This window comes from Vigna angularis, chromosome 7 (genome assembly GCF_016808095.1).
Source record: "Vigna angularis cultivar LongXiaoDou No.4 chromosome 7, ASM1680809v1, whole genome shotgun sequence".
Lineage (NCBI taxonomy): Eukaryota > Viridiplantae > Streptophyta > Magnoliopsida > Fabales > Fabaceae > Vigna > Vigna angularis.
The window spans coordinates 15,425,136-15,444,998 of NC_068976.1; the positions used below are offsets into that span (position 1 = coordinate 15,425,136).

The 19,863-nt window shown below is 34.5% G+C and overlaps 2 protein-coding genes across 10 annotated transcripts; both read right to left on the minus strand.

Moving 5' to 3' along the window:
* On the minus strand, positions 1-4,935 carry LOC108338684 (uncharacterized). The gene is made up of 9 exons (XM_017575718.2): positions 4,788-4,935; positions 4,447-4,682; positions 4,186-4,363; positions 3,855-3,953; positions 3,051-3,761; positions 2,094-2,457; positions 1,498-1,579; positions 719-964; positions 1-363 (listed from the first exon to the last, which is right to left on the minus strand). The coding sequence occupies exons 2-8, from the start codon at positions 4,645-4,647 to the stop codon at positions 758-760; spliced, it is 1,842 nt and encodes a 613-aa protein (XP_017431207.1). The 5' UTR covers positions 4,648-4,682; positions 4,788-4,935; the 3' UTR covers positions 1-363; positions 719-757.
* A 3,272-nt stretch (positions 4,936-8,207) lies between these two features.
* LOC108338673 (uncharacterized) lies at positions 8,208-19,152 on the minus strand. 9 transcript variants are annotated; one of them, XR_008250614.1, is made up of 12 exons: positions 18,989-19,152; positions 18,844-18,883; positions 18,713-18,749; positions 18,540-18,634; positions 15,640-16,694; positions 14,951-15,141; positions 14,383-14,614; positions 13,380-13,515; positions 12,360-12,454; positions 12,110-12,233; positions 10,080-10,347; positions 8,217-8,547 (listed from the first exon to the last, which is right to left on the minus strand). XR_008250614.1 is itself a non-coding variant. In XM_052880565.1 (12 exons), exons 1-11 carry the CDS (start codon positions 19,069-19,071, stop codon positions 10,285-10,287), a joined length of 2,151 nt encoding a protein of 716 aa, XP_052736525.1. In that variant the 5' UTR covers positions 19,072-19,152; the 3' UTR covers positions 9,922-10,166; positions 10,281-10,284. The 9 variants fall into 9 exon arrangements, 6 of the variants coding, with proteins under 6 accessions (XP_052736524.1, XP_052736525.1, XP_052736526.1 ...); XM_052880565.1 differs by lacking the exon at positions 8,217-8,547 and having other exon boundaries at positions 9,922-10,166; positions 10,281-10,347; XM_052880564.1 differs by having other exon boundaries at positions 8,208-10,347.
* Positions 19,153-19,863: the final 711 nt, after the last annotated feature.

A 19,863-nucleotide genomic window follows, 5' to 3' on the forward strand; every position in this document is an offset into this window, starting at 1 on the left:
TGAAGGAAAAAACTAAAAACTAGATTACAGATTTAAGGTTAATTTATCGTTCAACTATCTGCAGATAGATAAGAGATTACATTTGAACAGCAAACTGTCAAGGAGAGAAAAAAATAATGCAAAAGAATTTTATTCTAAAGTTTGGCCTAGGTACATACATAGATTATTTATAATTGAATTCAAATTCCGAAGGGTGAGGAGGGTACATGGAGATTTTGATTTAATCGGATATCTTTAGACGGTGTTGCTATTTCGTTCGTTCCAAAACCGCAACGACAGAAAGTGTCAGAATGCTGCTTCTCTTTCTTCCACCTTTCACTAGTTTAAGAGAAGTTACATATAAATCTTTCTAAACTCTGAAACCTGGTAAGACAAGTAACAACCTTTTATCAAAATACATAGGAATGAACAAGGATATAAACAGAGAAAATTTCCACGGTATGTAGATTAGGGATACGCCTGAGCCTACCAAAACTCTAGGGAAGCCGGGACTTAAACACAAAAGAACATTAGTTCTATACATCCTACTGCTAATTTTCTTACTTTTTATTTAAAACTTTCTTTACAAGATAGTAGAAGGATAAAAAGAGGGAAACAAAAGGAAGATATCTGTCTTGAAAAGTGTGTTGCTTTAAAGATTTCTTAAACCAAAATAAAACCAAATTAATCAAAGACTCAATTGACTTTTGAACTACTACAAGGCTACAGAAAAAATTACCCAAGCTTCATTTGAACAGAAAAAGAATGCGGACGAAGCTTAAAAGGCATGACATGTGAAACAACCACTCAAAGAGCCCATCTGAGTGGCTCTACTAAATAATATAGCCTTGTGAGGAGTTCTAGCAACTTGATGATCCTGGTTGGTGGAAACTGAACTTCTCATTTCTTGGGCTTTTTTCTGAGCCAATCTCAGCTTGTTCATAATCTTATCCATTGATGATGCTCGCTTCTTCTCCAACTTCATCTGAAACAGCAAAAATAATGATATCATGATCTGTTTGATTATGTTCTTCCTCTCTAATTCTCCTTCCTATTCTTTTATAAATTTTAGTAATAATTTGTTGGGCCACAGATCGAAAAGAATAACAAAAGAGGACTTTCTGTAGGACACAACATGCATGAAGAAGTTTTCTTTAGTACGTCAAGATCCTATCAGACAGCCAACATAGTTAAAAACTTGTCCATCGTTTTAAGACAAGATCACTAGGTTGTTGGATGTCCCAGATCACTGATCAGAACTACTATACTAATGGTAGCAAGTGTAAGCCATTAGGCTGAAATTTGGCAAAGAGAGGATAACCAGTAAGAAAAAAACAACCAAATACGAAGAATTAAAGGAAATTAGGAAAAAAATATTTACAATGAAGGGGCCCTAACAACTTGATGATTAAAGCATAAAATCAGTTCTTATTTTAATTTATAAATAATTGATGAATATTTTTAAGAGGAGTATCCTGTTAAAATTCTGCCAAGAAGAAAAAAACATGAGAAATTGACCTCTAGTTTCCGTATAGCAGCCTCAGCTTTTGCCTTTTGCAAGTTCTCCCATGCATTGATTTTGGCTTCCTCCCTTTTGGCCCTGGACATGTAAAAAAATGATGGAATTTCAGATACAATGTAAAGTTCACACAAATATTTCTTATAGAGTAAAGACCGAGCTTTCTCAAGGATAAAGTATTTCTTATATCAAATACTTCACATATATATTTTCTGGTTTGAATTGGATTACGATGGTCAATCTTTAAATGGTAATAAAGAGAGGTTGTTAACAAGACAACTCCTGTACACTAATCATTTTAATAAATAATTTCAATGCCAATAAGATAGCTAATTTAGCAAATCAATAACCATAAATTCCTCAAACTCCAATAGTTGTTGTGGTACCATCATGAACCATAATCTATAGCTAACACGTACCATTTTGGATAAAAGCCTAGTGAAAAATACAAGAGTATAAAGGGAAAATCTCACTTCTTACTTAATATCAAATTATTTATATGATCATTCGTTTGAGTTTAAAGTTGTCAAGAATAATTTTACTTTAGTTACCAGATAAATTTAAGGAAATCGATACAATACTAAGTTATACATACTTTGTCACAGTCTTTGAACCTTCAGTAATGTCCCAAGATGAAGATCGACTGCTTGTTTCTCTAATTTTCCAGCTGTCATCATTTTCTGAGCCTCTGCCAGAGAATAGGGCCCTGTGTTTCTTGGACCACCTTGTCATGGTTACACGTTCATCTACTGGTACATCTCTGACATCCATTTTAGAGAAAGGCAAACTCTTGAACTCTGATAGAGGAAGGGAAGGTGGAGTAGAGGCAGAGAAAGAAGGCCTCAAATTTGGAGGGGAGCATGAGCTATCCTCCGGGCTCATCTGGGTTGCCATGTCCCTCCTAGAAATAGCAGGTGATATATTGGTGCCTGCATCTTTGAAACCATCAAACTTCTCCCCTGTAAGTTAAAGCCAACATAAAAAAAATGACACATCATAAGCACAGAAGTACATTTACGATTACAAAAGTACATTTACGATTACATAAGACCACCATGTCATCATCAAGCAAAAACCTGTCGACTATCGACAAGCATCACTACTGGTGTTATCAACAGAAACAGTCTGTTCCATTCAAACCACCTAACAACAGCAATCTTTACAAAATATCACGGTAAGTACGAGGCGTTCACAGAATATAGAGGATTAACTACAAATCAGGAAATTAAAATTGTTTAGGGTCGCCCTTGAAATACATGGATCTAATAGCATTCAACACACGCACACCGTGATATTTCTCAAGCACAGCTTCACTGACAAATTAAGTCAACAAAATCATAATTCACCAAACCCAAAGCGAGATAAGGTTCAAACAATAAGATGGAAATAATTGTTGCTGCATCCCTTGATCACAGTTTCGGCCACATTGCCAAAGTTCTGACTCAATGCAACCACAATTATGGCTGCCTCAGCCACAATTGCCTGCATTGTGAAGGATCGTGCAATTTAAAACCTTGTAAAGAATATAGTATTGTATAATATGTATACAAACCTTGGGCAGGCAATGATGACTGACTCTGCATCTGAGAGCAACCATGGACACTAACTGAGCGTGCCATGCAAGGATCAGTCCTGGTGGGGACCTCCCCACAACTCCCACCGGAACTGGCCATCAACCCATCAGCAGCAGCTGAGACACTAACAGCAGCAGAAAATGGAGAAGCCGCCATGAAACTCCCTGAATTCCCACCGTCAAATAAAGGCGCCGCAGGGGAATACAAGGAATAGTAAGCAACTGCAGCAGCGCCAGGGGGGCCAAGTGGCCCACTCTTGGACTTGGGCCTTCTCTGAGGCGCTGGAAGCGAGGCCCTCCCAGTGCTGTCGCCAGAAACGGGGCTCAGAATCCACCTTTCAGCGTCATCCCATTTGGACGGCAAAGTCCGCCCGTTGTTGAAAGGCAACAGAGCAGAACCAACCTGCTTGCGGGCAGCACTCGTATGCAAAGGAACTCGCTCCGAACACCAACCCTTTTGCATAGCAGCACCTGCGTGAAGATAATTAGGCGTTCCAGGACTCGGAAAATTGGCAGAGCCAGAGCCAGACCTTCGAGAACAAACAGTGCTCTTCTTCATGGCCCCTAATCCCAAACGAGGTGAAGAAACATTGCCATTTCCAACGGCATTGTTCAGATCTAACGAAGCAGGCCTTCGCCGATCGTGCTTCTTCAATAACGCCTCAGATCTTGATCTCCTATCCTGACACTCTTTAAGCAACAAATAAAAAAATAAGAATAACATAAAATAAAATAAACCAAAATGCTTGAATTGGAAAGTTGAAATTCTAGTAGGTTTGGTACCTTTGAGAGCCAGAGAAAAAGAGTTCCTGGCAGAATCAAATTCCAAGGGCTGATTTCCGTCCTCAGTGTCACCACCGTCACTATCTTCTTCCTTTTGGACTTCAATACGGAAAGTACATCAACAAAACAACAGAGTCTGTGAGTCCACTTTATTTTCTTTTTCACTTTATTTTTTTTTTCTCTTTTCATTTTTAAACCAACAAAGCGCAAATGCATCTTAATGTAATAAGAATAATAATAACCACAACACTAACAATAATAACTATAATATAAATAACAAACTAATAATAATAATTAGAAATAAAAATAATAATAATAATTCCATTAACACCTTTTGCTTTCTCTCCTTTTCCATAGAAAGGATTTTGGTGACGCTTTCTGTGTAATGCATCCAAATCTGCATCGCACCGTCGTTGATGCTGTCGGTTATTCTGATCCAGATCCGGATCTGGACCGCTCCAGCTTTCGCTATGAGAAAAATCTCTGTCGTGCTCCTGCGCCGCCAAGTGCTACAACGAAACAGCTTGATTTCAGATTTCCGAATTTCAATTGACAACTAGTATCACAGAGCAAAAGCGTTGTGTTAGTTTACCAGGGAGATTTCGGAGGCTAAGGAGTCATGGTCGTGCGCGTCGGAGGCGAAGGAACATCGATCGACACTGGCGGAGGCGGAGGAGAAGAGGCTGAGGTTGGATTCGAGAGTGAAGATGACGGAGTCGGGGCTGGTGTCGCCGCCTATTCGCGAACCGGAGCGCCTCCACGAGCGTCGTTCCTGAAACCCTAACTCTCTCATTCTGATTGGAATGGCATTGGCATTGGCATTTGCATCTGGCAAAAAGAAAGAGAGAATAAGAGAAGCACAGTCTCACACTCTGACACTCACTCTCACTCACACACACTCGCGCTGCAGTAAATATGGCGGGTAATACTTACTGTTGGGAACGAAAAGGAAGGATTGTTTGGTGCGATTGTGTTTTAAGATGTCACTGTCATTTGACTCTGAGAAAGATAGTGACTTAATTACACAACCATTTCTTAAGGACACTATCTCCTGCGTCTTTGTCAAATCATACAAAGGGACACAAAATTTTTCTCAAGGGAAAATTTTGTTGCATGTTTTCTAAATCCATAATTAGTGGAGGTTTATCTTTTGATGCTAAATGACTTGACCATGGAATTTGTTTGACTGGTGGTGAAATTTACTGTAAAGTCCATTTACCTTTTGCTTCGGAAGTGCATACTCGAGTGTTGTTCGGAGTATTATTGACTTTTTGGATTCTACAATTAGAAGACCAAAAGTATGATAACCATGATTAGAGTTAAGTGCGGTTTGTCCTTATTAAGGCATTGGAGGTCCTACATGATTGTCACTATTTGAGTTAAAGTGGCACTACTTTTTGGGTGATTGCTTTATTCAACAATTTTCAAATTAAAGTTTAGCCAGAGGGGACCAAATTATTCTTGAAATTATTATTTAAAACATTTATTCGGTGCCTCATTATAATTAGCTTTAACATTTTTTTAACTAAATTACTTTACTTTAACAAAAATATCTTTCTTTTATTTGATCAATTCCGTAGTGTTATTTGTTATTGACTTCAATTATTATCTTTTTCTATACTATTATATAAAAAAATCACTCTTTTTATGTTCACTTTTTTCTAATTTTACTTTTAATAAAAAAAACTTTTTTAAAATAAAAAAAATTATTTACCATTTATATAATTTAATGAATTTTGTCAAATTTAATGGTTTTTATTTTATTTTTTTAAGCATTAAGTTTTTTAAATTAATAAAATAAATATTTATCTAAAAAATTATTTATAAAATAAAAAAAATGATCTATAATAAAATTATAAAAACTATTTATGTTTTTTTACAATTACATATTTATTATCTTTTATTAGGGACAAAATGTAGTGTATGTATTTTTAATAATTATCATTAATAGTTATAGGAGACTAATCCAATAAATTGCAAGAAGATTTAAATTTTAATAGTCTTTAGGAGTTATTTATGTGTAGATTCTGTCATCTAGCCTGTGTTTTGTGTTCTTTTTTTTAGAGTGTTGCACTGTTCACACGTTAATGTGACGATGGATTTGCCATTCTGTGAGCTGTGTCGGTGATGAGAAAAATAATACTTTCACAGTCTTGAAAAATTACAGCCATTTCACTACCTATTTAAAATAAAGTAAAATAAATTAAACATAATTAAAATATCATTATTTAAGTTATTAAATTAATTTTAATTGGTAGATAATTTAAATTGTAAATTATAAATTGTTAAATCGGTATATTTTGTTTGGTGGATGTGAAACATAGCACCACCATAGTATTTAAATAAATGTATTTAAATTTTTTTCCTACAATTCCTTTTTAATTTTAATTTTATCTTTTCAATTTTAATTTTTTTTAAGTATATATACCAATCTTAATTTAATTTTAATATCATTTCCATTAAAATTAAATTACATTTTTTTTTAAAATAAAATGATAATTATTTTATTTTTTTTTAATTTACCATGCTTTTTGTATCTACATTGAAATGTCTAAACAAACCCTTAATCTTTTCAATAAATGAAAATCATGGTATTCCATACTTTTTATTAAATTTATTTATAATATGAAACAGGTGGAGGCTATAACAAAATTCTAAATAGACGGTTCAATGTACATGTTTTGAATCACGAATATATTAATAACCGGCAGAAGTTACTTACTTCATATAAAATAGTTTCAAACAATTAAGTTTCGTAATAGTTATTTTATAATTAAAATAAATAAATTATTGAGTTAAAAATTGAATCCAGATTTATACTTTTATTCAGTCCCTTGTTTGTTTGTTTTTTTTTTCATTTCAGTTAACCATAAATTAATTTTATGATGGTATGACAAGTTTCTGAAAAAATATGTTTATTAGATGAACAATGTCTTTAACATGTGAACACAAAATATCTAACCAATGTACCATCATTTACAGTACTGAAAAAAATTGTCTTATAAATGCATAATAAGTTCACAAAAAACCATATAAAGTCACTGAATATTCTAATAAAGGTTATTGAAAAGAGAGATTGAAAATGACAATGAGAAAATAATGATGGAGGGAGTGGGAAAATAGGGTGGGTGGGGAGCATAATTTCATGCTCCCTAAAATGTAAATTTGGCATATTAGTAAGAAAAAGACAAAAAAAAAAGAAAAAAAGGAAAATTATTTAGTGTTGAGTTGGTGTCTCCATTGAAAACAACAGTGGAGTAAACAAGTGCCGACCATATCTTTCGGTTCCGACAAAATTTCAACCCTTACAATTAATTTTACTTGTTACTTTTTCTTAAAATAAAAGAATTTGCTTCCTAATGTTATGCAGCACAAATCGTTGCCCATGTGATGCAGACATATTTTTTCTCTCAAATCAAACAAAAATTTGATGTACTTTAGATCTCAAAATCATAAATTTATCATACTAATTACATTTATTAGTTGTGTGATTACAATCTTATGTTATAAAGTCACAATAGATGGTTAATTTTATCAGTAGCTATACACATGAAAGATTGAAGTAGTGGTAAGCAAAAGAGTATTTTTTATTTGTTATCGGTGAAACTTACGCATCAATTTGGTGATAATTAGAAACGTTAGTACACATCTAACATGGCTTAATTAATTATTAGCTGAAATAAAGAAATCCAGTTCGTAGGACTTAAATCCAACTACCAAAACTTGGTAACCTTGCTAATGCTGTTCTGGCCGATCTTCTTTATCAGAAAGTGTTGAAAATTTTAATTTTACCCTGTTGAGTACAATGTTAATTAATGTTTTTAAGGTTTAGAGTTAAATATATTAGTATAACTTTACATAAAAAAAACTGCTATCTATTAAGTTTGTAAATGAGGGTATTAAATGCTTTTGAAAGTGGAGTTTTTCATTAAGGGTTGAGAGGTATTAGTTACCTACCATAGGATGGTCATTTATTTTGCACACTGATCACTAAATGATTGAATCTACCATGCAAAATAAGAAAAGCTATCTGACAACTATTGTGACAATAACAAGACTAAATAGATAACTAATTATGGGTAAAGGTATTGAATTGGGTTAAAATTGTTGAACAGAAGTAGCAAAGATTCATAAGATGGAAAATTGTCCTCATTTGTGCTCTGGGTTGATCCTCCAATCAAACAGTCATGGAGAGAATGGATTTAGAAACGGATCCATTTTGCAAACCTAAAAAACTTAACTCAAAATAAAAATATTAATATATACAACAAACCAGATCAGTCCAGTTTATACCCATATTATGTTAATATATGTAACATCCCAAAAATACAGTATAAAAACTATATAAGGAAATAATCGCATATTAATAATATTCCAGATCAGTCTTACAAAAGATGAGACGTACGCTTATGGCCGAACGGCCTTACAATATAACGGGGAAATTAAAACTGTACAAATATGCAATCTAGACCGAACGGTTTACAGAAGACGTACCGAATAGTCATACAAAAGAAGAAAACAATAGATGACCGAACGGTTATCACACAAAGAAACTAACTACTGACCGAACGGCTCTACTGTTCGGTCTTAACTTCTACCTCGACCAAACTTTCTTCTTCCAACGTCTCTTCCAGCAAAGCTTCTCCTTCTGCTCACATCCACACGGATGATCATTGCAACAAAAGAACAACCACTGAACGTACAAACGGACAAGACAGGAAATAGGGTAAGCTTATGTAATTTAATTCAATTATCAACATATATCTCACTCAATCAATTTAAACAAGATAACTCATTCATGTAAAGCCTAATACTAGACTCTGACTGTCCGGACTGTATGAATTCTGTGTAGCTACGACGTTCGTGCACCCGGGTGATGTAGTAACTGGGATACCCTCAACAGCTGTCACCCGAGGTTAGTCCGTTCCGTCCAAATTAACCATAAGGACGAGGACCTCCTACTATTCCCACACATGACTTACCCTTCTTTACGTGAGAAACGAGTAATCACGGAATATCAGGATGAACCGCCAGCTTAGCGTGCCCACATTCATACTTTACCATTTCAATATCAAATCATGAGATATTCCTCCCCGGAACACTCTTTCATAACCAAAGTCATTTCATCCGATATTCTATCATCTTTCATTATTAAAACCTCAACTGAACCAATTTGAATAATGATCCCTTAGGATACCAAATACCGCATGTTAGTTTTTAATACAGAACAAGACCGAACACTTGGAGTGAGACCGAGATGTCTTCAACTCAAACATAATCAAATTGAGAGAGTTACTCACTAGTTGTGAAAAGGACCGAATATAATAATACTTCTCAGAGACTAATATAATCGAATGTTGTTTACCAAGTGAGCCAATTTAATGAACTGACTCTTGAGAGTTCAAACCGAACACCGTAAAGCCTAGGCCGAGTACTAGGACTCTAGGCCGAAACCAATTGAGACAGGTACTGTAGGACACCAAATAATAGTACTTGACGGAATCATATGACGAAACCGATCGCCAATAAATACTTAGCTTCTTAATGAGCTAAACCTCAAGGAAACCGAAGGTCAGTTGAAGACTGAGCACTATAGAGAGCGAACTCTGTGGAGTTTGGACGAACGCTCTTATTATAAAGATAGATTACGAAAACGAGAACGAGCGCCTGGTGTAAGACCGAGCACTTACTTAGTACGAGCGCTTGGTGTAAGACCGAGCGCTTGGTGTAAGATCGAGCACTACTAAACTTATAGAAGAAAGGCTTGATAAATATAATAAGATACCATTTAAATAGTGTTCACGAACGAACGAAATATACAAATACATATAGATATACTTAAGTTTACCATCAAACACCAAGGAACGAATATTCTTGGTTGAACGCTTATATACAGATATTACATAACAAAGACGCTCGGTCCTCAACTGGAATTCTTTCCAAATGAAAGAATCCAGTTCCAACCGAGTCCACAGGAAAACCCAACGGTCAAAGATCTTCAGTGACGGACATCAATTTTCACATAAAACTCTAGACTTAGAATTCATAATCTTATCAATACATTTCTCAACATCTATCTTCATACATTCATACAGCCGTATCATAGTAAATATTCACACTTCATACAGTCGAAACATATCAACAATCATACGTCATATTCATTCAGAAATCAACGACATCCATTCAAAACAAGAATCTTAATCAAATTATATAAGCTTCCCTTACCTCTAAGCGTGACCGAACGTTCACAGTTCAGAATACAGGTTCACCTTTACCAGAGACCTTAGCATTCTACAGTCACGCCTTAAGAAACTAAACCAAACAGAAATCCAGAAACTCTCAGAACAAGATGATTGACTCATGCAACCCATAAACTAGGTTTGCATGTACCAGGAAACCAACCGGCTGAATGAAGAGAGAACTTACCAACTTAGAACCCGGAACTGATCGGTTCAAACGAACGTCCTCGACACTGGAAATGCTCAGGTGTGGTCTGTTTGATGATCGGAAGAAAAAAAGAGTGAGATTTTGTAGAGAGAAGTAAGAGCTTTTTAGAGAAAAGGAGGAGAAAAATGGAGTTTCAGAAGATTGAAGAAGATGGTTGCATGCAGAGAGTGGCGTGAATTTTGAAAAACTAAGTTTTACTTCTACCCTCCAAAACCGAACGGCCACTCGACTGCTCACACCTATCTTCCACTTTCTAATTTTCAGTTCCCCTTGCTCGACATTTGTCTTCCACTCAAATGGGATTTTTAGTGTGTTTTTAATGGTTATGACAATATCAATCTCAATATTACATATAAATTATTGAACTAAGTGCATACATGATGATTTAGATGTATTTTGAAACAAATAATTAGAGGTGGAATATAAATATAAATGACATGGGTCTCCTTCCACTACAAACAACATTGATATAAATATAATAATATCATATACAAAATTATACACATTAACTCAAGAAATCTAATCATTAATGCAAGTATGAAAATATGTTGTAAAAGGCAACATTCCAACCAGGTTAAAATGACTCAATATTTAAATGCCTCCAAAACATGAGACCTAATTACAACTAGTATGAATAAACTTCATGATAAATACTTTATCACATTAATTTTTCTGAGTGATAAATCTTAACAAAATTTAATTTTAAATTAACAATGTTATTTTAATTTTTCTTATAAGAATTTTTACCAAAGGCCCTGGTAATCATTGAAATCACTGAAATGAGATGGATAATGAACATCTCCTAAGAAATCCCTCTTTATAACCTGTGGAGGGTACTATTCTCTTCCCCCCATCATTACACAATCAACAAACCTTTCCCAAATAACTTTATCTGTATATCTAGTGTTACAGAGGTCATATGTACAAGTTCATTTGGGAAAAGGGGTAAATACAGTATGCACAGCTTTTACAATGTAACTGAAACAAGAGTTATTTTGGTACATTGAAGATTGAGCTAAAAATTCCTCGAAAAAGTATCAATACTAGAAGCACAACTTCAAAACCACCTCATTGCTTTTTTCCCTTTGTCAATCTTTTTCTCCTCGCAGGGGATGAGTACCCTTAATTTAATATGCAGCAGAAGTTAGTGTGTTTAACTTAGCACCCTCCTACTGTTGTATCACTGAAATAAGCTGTGATGGCCTTCAATTTATTATTTAAATAAACTTTCTCCACCTAGAACCACCATAGACGAAGGGGTTAATTTTCAAGAGATAGATATTTAATAAGCCACCAAAGAATACAATGATATAAACCCCCTATTGGTTATATTATGCTTCACACAAGAACAGTGAAGATAATGCAGCATTGATAATCAATTATAACGTGGCTTGTTTCTTTTCCTAGTCAACCTATATACATGTGTCATTGTTAACATAGAAAAGTGGTCCTCAAACCAGCCTCTAACGAGTACACTAGGGAAATTGGACACCCTAAAACACTAGTTAACGGAAGACAATCAAAGAGTTACCACATTGTACACCCATATTCTTGTGTATTATGTTACACCACTTAGGCCTTTAAGAAATACAATAACCTAGTCATATAAAACATAACTTCGTCTCAATAGTTTACCGAACAGATACTCATCATCAAACTATCAACAATAAAAATACTCTCAACCCCGGTAAGACATTGTCTCACACTCTGCCCCTCGCTCTTTTTTTCCGTTTACCTTAAGAGGTAGGGGTTATTTATATATACACTTCAAACTAAAGCACATCAAACAGATAAGAAGTTGAAATTACCTCTAGTGACCATGGTGGACTGGATGACAGAGATAACTCAGCCAATTGGTTGAAATTTATATTTCTTGGAAGGAACATGACAATTCTGGAAGCAATCTCCTTTGCAGCACTAAACAGTGTATGACTACGCAGGAGCAGCTTTAAGTTAAAATGGGATTGTAAAAAGGTATGTATCTTTGCACCAAGAAAACAGAAATCTAAATGGGAGATAAAATTCAAAAGCTGCAACAGAAAGGAAGCAAGTACCTACCCATCATGAGGTCTAAGCATTGTCTTCATGTCATAAGTAGTAGCCTTGAGATAATCAGGTCCCCCCCATGGTGGAGATAAGAAAACGGTATCAGCCTGCAAGACAATATACTGTCAATTTGTCAAACTACCCCGAAGTATATTACTTCTAAAAGTTGACTAACTTCCAATCATATTACACTATCCATAATCTAGGATAAAATTTTATTTCTTTTGTCATCCATTTTCATATGAAATTGTAAAGGCAACACCATACCAAATCCAAGAGGATGTAAACCAGGGATTATACAGGTAAAGAAAGGAACACATATCACATACCTTTGAAGCATAGAAAAAGAACAAAATTATAATATTTAGAAGTAAAACTTTCTTAACCACACCCGTTTTGGTAGGCCAAGAAAGAACTGTGCCCAACCGCCCATCTGTGTTCCCCCTCTCACTTCTTACAAAGATTCACACCCAGGTGTTAATGATTTGATACACTATACATTGCACAAAAATTACAGTGATGATCTGATTTTTCAAGGAATTTTAACATCTTTGAGCAGCAAATTAACAAGTATAACATATCTGACAAACTATTAAAATACGAGCTACATGATAATTATGTTGAGGCTTTCTGGAATGTTTATAAGAAATACAGATTACAGGAACTTGTATGGCTTCGGCTAGACAAGGGTTTCAAATCTTACACATCTGTTATGGACCTCTAGTTCAAATCTTGAGCGAAAAAAACAGGAGATGAAAGCAGTCATCAGGGTACAGATTATGATAAAATATGTTCAATAAGCAAGATGGCAAAGCACAAGTATCACCATGTGTTGCTAAAGTACATTGGAAGGTGTAGGTTATAGAACACAATTACACAGGTAACATTAGTGTAAAAAAAAAAGTTTTACTCTAGCTTACGTTCAATGCTTTTATTATTCATTTTAAGAATCCAAAAAGAAGCATCCTAGCCATTACATATCAACAATGGCATTGACATCCCCCAAAGCAAGTAATATGAAAACTTCAATACCTTTAACTTTGGTGCCAAGAGGAAGAAATCACCAACTATAAAGTCAATTTGATCAACCACCCCATAAATAGCAGCATTATGCCTAGCATAGTCAATCTTCAACGAATCAATATCGATCCCAATTACATGCCCACAACTGTAATATCAAGTCATTGTCAATTACAGAGATCAAAACTTATATTTAAAGATTAGTTTTCTCAAAGTAAGTCATAATCATTTCACCAAATTTACAACATTATGACTGAATAGTGGAAGTTTAAACAAAACCATTGTTTCATAGTGGAACAAAACTAGCAATCAGGCCAGAATAACTTGATTGGACAAAAATGGTAAGAATCATTATGTCTTTATCCAGTTTAACAGTAAAAATGAAATGAATATTAACAATTTGTTGTTGGTAGTTACTAGACTATATAAATTGGATTACTAAGCACAAAATAAACCAAAGAGAGAAGAATAAGAACATATGTTAATCATCTAATATATGCTAAGTGAATGCCAACACCTATAACCATGCAATATATGCATTAACAAATTTTGCATGAGGGCAACACAATGTTCTTAGAGTTAAATATGGGATTCACTAGGTGGGAAGTCCAACTAGAAATGTATTATTTTGTGTCAGAGATGAAGTGTGATATTGCATCCATAAATTGACCCTTTTGAACATGAAGGCACTAAGAGGTAGGCTCACCAGATACATCACACAAATCCAAAGTAGCTTAGAACACAAGGAGGAAAGTGTGCATGAATGAGATAATAACAACAAACCCAAGGGCATGTTTAATGTCTTTCTTGTTCTAAGTTATATTAATGAAATTCATGTTGCTAAAAGAATATATTAATCATAATAAATGTTAATTTATTTTCTTTCTTTGGAAAAATACAGAACTTTTTTATGAGTTGTTGACAACCATTCCGCACACATTATCATCATAGCAGACAAAAATTAAAATTACTATAAAATATATCAACAAGTGAGTAATTCCTATTCAGTCCTCACCGTCGTGCAAATTGGATAGAGTTCCCACCAACACCAGTGAAGCAGTCAATTATCATGGCACTAGCACAACGTATTGCTTGATGCTGAGCAATAGCCTCTGGAGTGACAGAAAACCATCCTTCCTCGTCCATCTTTACACCATCATCAAATCTAGAGAACAAAGTATACCTCTGACACCAATATTTGGCAATTGTAGCAGAATATGATTCAGGCGTTTCTTGAAAGTGCATATCTGCAAAAATGAAAAAAAAAAAAAAAAAAAGCTTAACACAACAGCAAGATCTATCAATTTTTAATAACACGCTGCCTTTACTCAGCAAAATCTATACTTAGCATTAATATGTTCCATGATGACAGGAAAACAGTTTTTATCAATCAAAATCATACAAGCACCAATCCAGAATTTTAGGTCTTTGACTCAGAACAGAAAAGCTGTCACATAAGAATGTATCAAATGTTAACATAATTTACTCCTAGTAGAAAGTATTGTCATATCATTGGATCCAATTAGCTATGAGATTATTAGAATAGCAGCGACATTGCAAAGGCCAAAGAATAAAGCAGTTACCACGATTGAAGTGTTGGCACAATCCTTCAGCTTCATTACATAATTTCCTCTGCCTTTGCCTTCTTACTTTCTTCCCACATTTTAACGTGGAAGGTTCACATTTAGATTCCAATCCACACATATCAATTGCCGTGTTTTCCAAGGGTGTATGATTAACCTCTGGTGCTACTTGAATGCGTCGATCATTAGAGCTGCAAAGTGCATTGGTTGATAAAAGAATCAGAATAGCAAGTTAAGACATCCACACTCATAAAATTCTTGTGAGATATAAATCAGTCACAAGCCTCCACTTAGAAGCCCGATAGTGGTATTTTTATTCGTGTCATCCCTAATCATCTAATTAAAAAGATATAAGCTATGAGTGGACCTACGCTGCATGATTTAAGCCTGACTGTTTTACCTAACTTGAACTTTTGGAGAGCTAACCATTGACATTTTCTAACCACTTCTAGTTTTTTATTGAAAGGCCATCAACTTTGCAATTACATTATCTTTCTCGGAAAAAGCTATTAGACATATTTAGACGACAGAAAAACATAAGATAAAGGTTTAGCATTTATACAAGGTGCAAACAATTACCTAACATTGCAATGTGAAGAGCTTTAAACAGATAATTTTTTCAAAATGATTATATGATAGTTTATAGGATTTATTTCAATGGTTTGAATTAGAGCTAGAGCAAACATTACCAAATAATATGATCTGGCATACTTGATACTGAGCAGCATGAAATTCCACAATTGCAACTACATCTCTCAAGACACTCGTCTGAATGATCAAGAGATTGGTTTTCACTATTTGTAGTGATATCAGAGACCAAATTGTCTGCAGCAACTCCAATCTCAACAAGGCACTCTTCATGTTGCTTTCCTTCCATGTTCTCTTCAATCAAGGTTTCCTCAGGTGCTTTAGTGAAATTTTGTATTCCACACCCCTCTGAAGACTTAAGAGTTTCACTATCATCTGATTCAGTACACCCACCAATTACCAGATGTTCCATCCCTGACGGTATGTCCCACGTAGAAGTGCGTGTGCTGACATTGTAGAAGTACGTTCTCTTATAATAAGTATCCCAGAAGGCCATCCAGTCTCCAAGCACGGCATAATTATTTGAAACATCATTTCTGTCACATCCAATACCTTCTGAGCTCACAGGAAGCAACTCGGATTCAATAAGCTGTGGAAGACAAGTGGCATCACTGTCGTCATTGCAAATAGTCTCACAATCTGTACTTTTTCCAACAGTCGGTGAAACTTTTAAACATTCACTGTCCACCAAACACTCATCATATTCTGCCCCACAATAATTGACACCACCACCTGTCAAATGGCTTTCAGCAGAGACAGCAGAATCTGAAAAAGGTGTAGTTTTCAAATCAACATAATCATTACTGATTAAAAAGTCACCATCCTGAGCATCATTAGCCGCTACCTGATTTATATTATCATCATTTATCTCCCTGGACACACCACTAGCAGACCCCGTAGAGCAGGCTGAATTATCTACTTCACAAGAGGCATACTGCGTCATATCAATATCCATGGCACCCTCACAATAAGAAGATTCACTTTGGCCCAGCATTGATATACAAGATAAAGGAATACTAGTTTTTTCATGAAATTTTGCAGGAGACACAATCTCCTCCGCACTCGTTTCAAATAGGGTTTTATCTGCAGGGTTGTGATAAGTATCAGGATGCTTCGAACGTTTACCCTTTTTTTTTCCTTTTAATGGTCCTTTTTTCTAGAACAAGATAGACCAAAAATATCATCAATAGCAATCTAGAAAGTAATAATGGAATCATACAGCACAGGACATAAATGGTAGAGGAGTACCAGTAGGGATGCTATCATTTAAAAGAAAATTTGATATAAGAAAACTAAAATCATGTCCTTCATGGAACTTGTTCAGATCACCACTGTATCAACAACTATTGTTGAAATTATTACAAAGACAGATATCAACTATATAGCTTTAAACTTTTTTTTTTCTGTAATTCAATCTGGACATCACTATTTCTTAATCAGAACCAGAGCTGACAATGCGTGAACCAGCCAAATCTCTTCCACTACCGTGTTAATAAGTTAGGTTCACAAGCTGACAACTAAGTAAGCATTTGGTTTTATTGTGGCATCACTAAACTCATTAAAACTAAATATGTAAGAGAAAAGGTGAAGTTCATTGTGCAACAACAGTTCAAGCATGCCACGTAGCCTGATTTGTTGAGCCTAAAGGGTTTGCTTACCATAGAATTTGGGCTTGGTTAATTAAGCTCGTTATCAAACTCGAACACTAGTGAGCTTAGATTTCAAAATGAGTCAAGTTTGATGAGAAGACAAACGGACTTATTTTCTAATCCAACATTGAGCCTAAACTGTAATATTTTTTTATTGGGGGAAAAGCTTGAACAGTGGATTTTCACTACTGTAAAATGAGAGGTACACTTTAGAAGAAAAGAAGAGTATATACTTACAGTCATTAATTGGAAAGTTAATACAGAAGATTTTTTGTTACAAAAAATTAGGGAAAGAAGACGGGGTGCCAGTCCAAGGCCAAGGAAAGCTTCCAGATACTCACAAAAGTGGTTTTAAGATCAATAATTTTGTTTGGAAGAGAAAAAAACTCATTTTTTTTTCATTTACATAGGAAGCAAGGTTATCAAACTCGAGAGTTTACGTAAACTCGTGAGAGTCGAGTAAACTCGACTCGTAAATTCAACTCGTAAACTCGTAAGAGTTTACCTCAGATGAAAAAATATTATATAAATAATATCTTAATTCAAATAAGTCTACAAAATTATATAACTTTAAATAAATAAAATTTATAGATATATTGTTCATAAAAATAAATATTGTAAAACACAAATACTTAGATTATTGTCATTAATTTTGATGCATTTCATTAAGGAGGTGAGGTGATGGCATGACCATGGAGAGAGATAGAGGGGCGCGAGAGATAGTGACAATCAGGTCATGAAACCCTAAACCCCAAACCCCAAACGACCTCATTTTTTTTTATTTTTCTTCCTTTCAAGCTTGCAGAATCGCGAATCGCGATTCTACATGATCCTACCGATTTCACAGTCAATTATACCGAGTTTACACAGAAAAGAGTTTACTCTCGAGTTAACTCGGAAGCCATGTCTGGGAACGTAAATTCGTATGTTTACAAGTTAACTCGAGAGTTTGATAACTATGACAGGAAGAGAATGCAAAGGGTAAAAAAAAAAGCTATTTTTTGGTCCTGCCTAGGGGGTTTCCTTCATCCCTAAATACTAATGTCACTTGCTGAAATGTAAAAGGGAAAGAAAACTATTGTGCAACAATCACAAGCTACAAATTTTCATCATATACATCAAAGCTACTTATTTTCAGGGGGAAAAACTTAAAACAGATTTCAGCCATTATCTCGAATACACAGTTGAAATCCAAAAACAGCTAAAATCTCCCAAAAAAATAACCTTTCCCAAACACGATATCAGCAGTCGATTGTCCAAACAACGGCTATACCCCGAGTATTTTCCTCACTTGACAGAGAATCCAAAAACTACTAAAGCATTCAGCCAAAATAATTAATCTGTATGCATACCTCCCTCTTTGACTGGAAGGAAAGAGGAAGCCCCAATTCATCCAGCTGTTTGTTAAGCTCCAAATCCTCGGGTGTAACAAGGCCAGTAGATTCTTCTGCATAAAAAAAAGAAAAACAATAAATAAACTCCACCACGCACAAAAAATACCACACCGAGGTTGAGAAGAACTTGCCAGGAACAGGGTCAGAACCGTGATTGTCAGCCAATTTCTAACACGCATCAGAATTCCAAAAGAGATAAATGTTTCAGTAAAAAAAAAAATTAATAAAAAGAAACAGAGAAAGAGAGGGAAAATAACGTTACCAGATGTTCAACTGAGTAAGAAACCTGAATGCCATGGTCCCTACAAAAACCAGAAAGGGTAATAAAGTAAAACCTAGTTTTAAGAGTGCAAGAAGAACAAAGAAAGAGAGAGAATAGAAGAATGTGTGAGTGAGTGAGAACTAACCGGAGAAAGACTTGCGTGACCTTGAAGAGAGAACCAAGGGCTTCGATAGCGGGACCTTCGTAATCGGAATCCGCGATGATCATGTCTCTGTCCTCAAAGCTACAGAAGAGTCACGGCGGAGCGGTTACAGTGTCTTCTTCTTCAGTTGCTTCTTCTTTCGCAAACTATGCAACCCCTTTATATACTTCACAAATTTAAAATTAACTTTTGGCACATTTTGTCCAAAAAGAGCATATATAATTTTAATGTAATAATCTATAATATATATTATTATCAAACTAATTTTAATTTATATATTTAATGTTTATTTAATTTTGTGAAATATTTTTTCAATTATGATAATATATTCAATGAAATATTAATTATAACTTTCTTTAAAATATGAAAAATATATAATTGTATAATATAATGTGATATTTGTGATTGACTGAATTTAATTTATCCACGTGTAATTAATAATTTGAACTGTTTTATATGCGTGGATAACCATGGAAAATATTTCGCTTTATATCACCATTTTTTCGCTGCCTGTTATATTACATCAAAATTTAGTTTTATAAACTCTAAGTAATTATAACAAAAATAGATTTAATTATCTGAACATGTAAATTGAACTATCATAGATTCATCTTTATTCTATAATAACCACAGACAAAGCTTATAATCATCATGCTTTCAAAACTTTCCGAAATGCATAATAAATTTTGATCAAACTTACTCTATTTTCCATTAGAATTCCTAATGTAGACTCTTAGTAAAGAATAAACAAATCCTTCAAGAAAAAGTAAAGCAAAAATATCTTAGGGAGAAGGTAATTTTCTCTGTAATAAAATTTGAATGATTAATTTTTTTATTTGTAAATTTTATTTAAATAA

Excerpts from the sequence above, each read along its gene's own strand:
- LOC108338684 (XM_017575718.2), bottom strand. The coding sequence starts at position 4,647 with ATGAGAGAGTTAGGGTTTCAGGAACGACGCTCGTGGAGGCGCTCCGGT. Across the intron at positions 3,762-3,854 it reads TTTTTCTCTGGCTCTCAAAG|AGTGTCAGGATAGGAGATCA; the intron begins GTACCAAACCTA and ends TGTTGCTTAAAG. Across the intron at positions 1,580-2,093 it reads GGTTCAAAGACTGTGACAAA|GGCCAAAAGGGAGGAAGCCA; the intron begins GTATGTATAACT and ends TTACATGTCCAG.
- LOC108338673 (XM_017575702.2), bottom strand. The coding sequence starts at position 19,071 with ATGATCATCGCGGATTCCGATTACGAAGGTCCCGCTATCGAAGCCCTT. Across the intron at positions 18,884-18,988 it reads GTCACGCAAGTCTTTCTCCG|GGACCATGGCATTCAGGTTT; the intron begins GTTAGTTCTCAC and ends TGGTTTTTGTAG. Across the intron at positions 16,695-18,539 it reads CCTTCCAGTCAAAGAGGGAG|AAAAAAGGACCATTAAAAGG; the intron begins GTATGCATACAG and ends ATCTTGTTCTAG.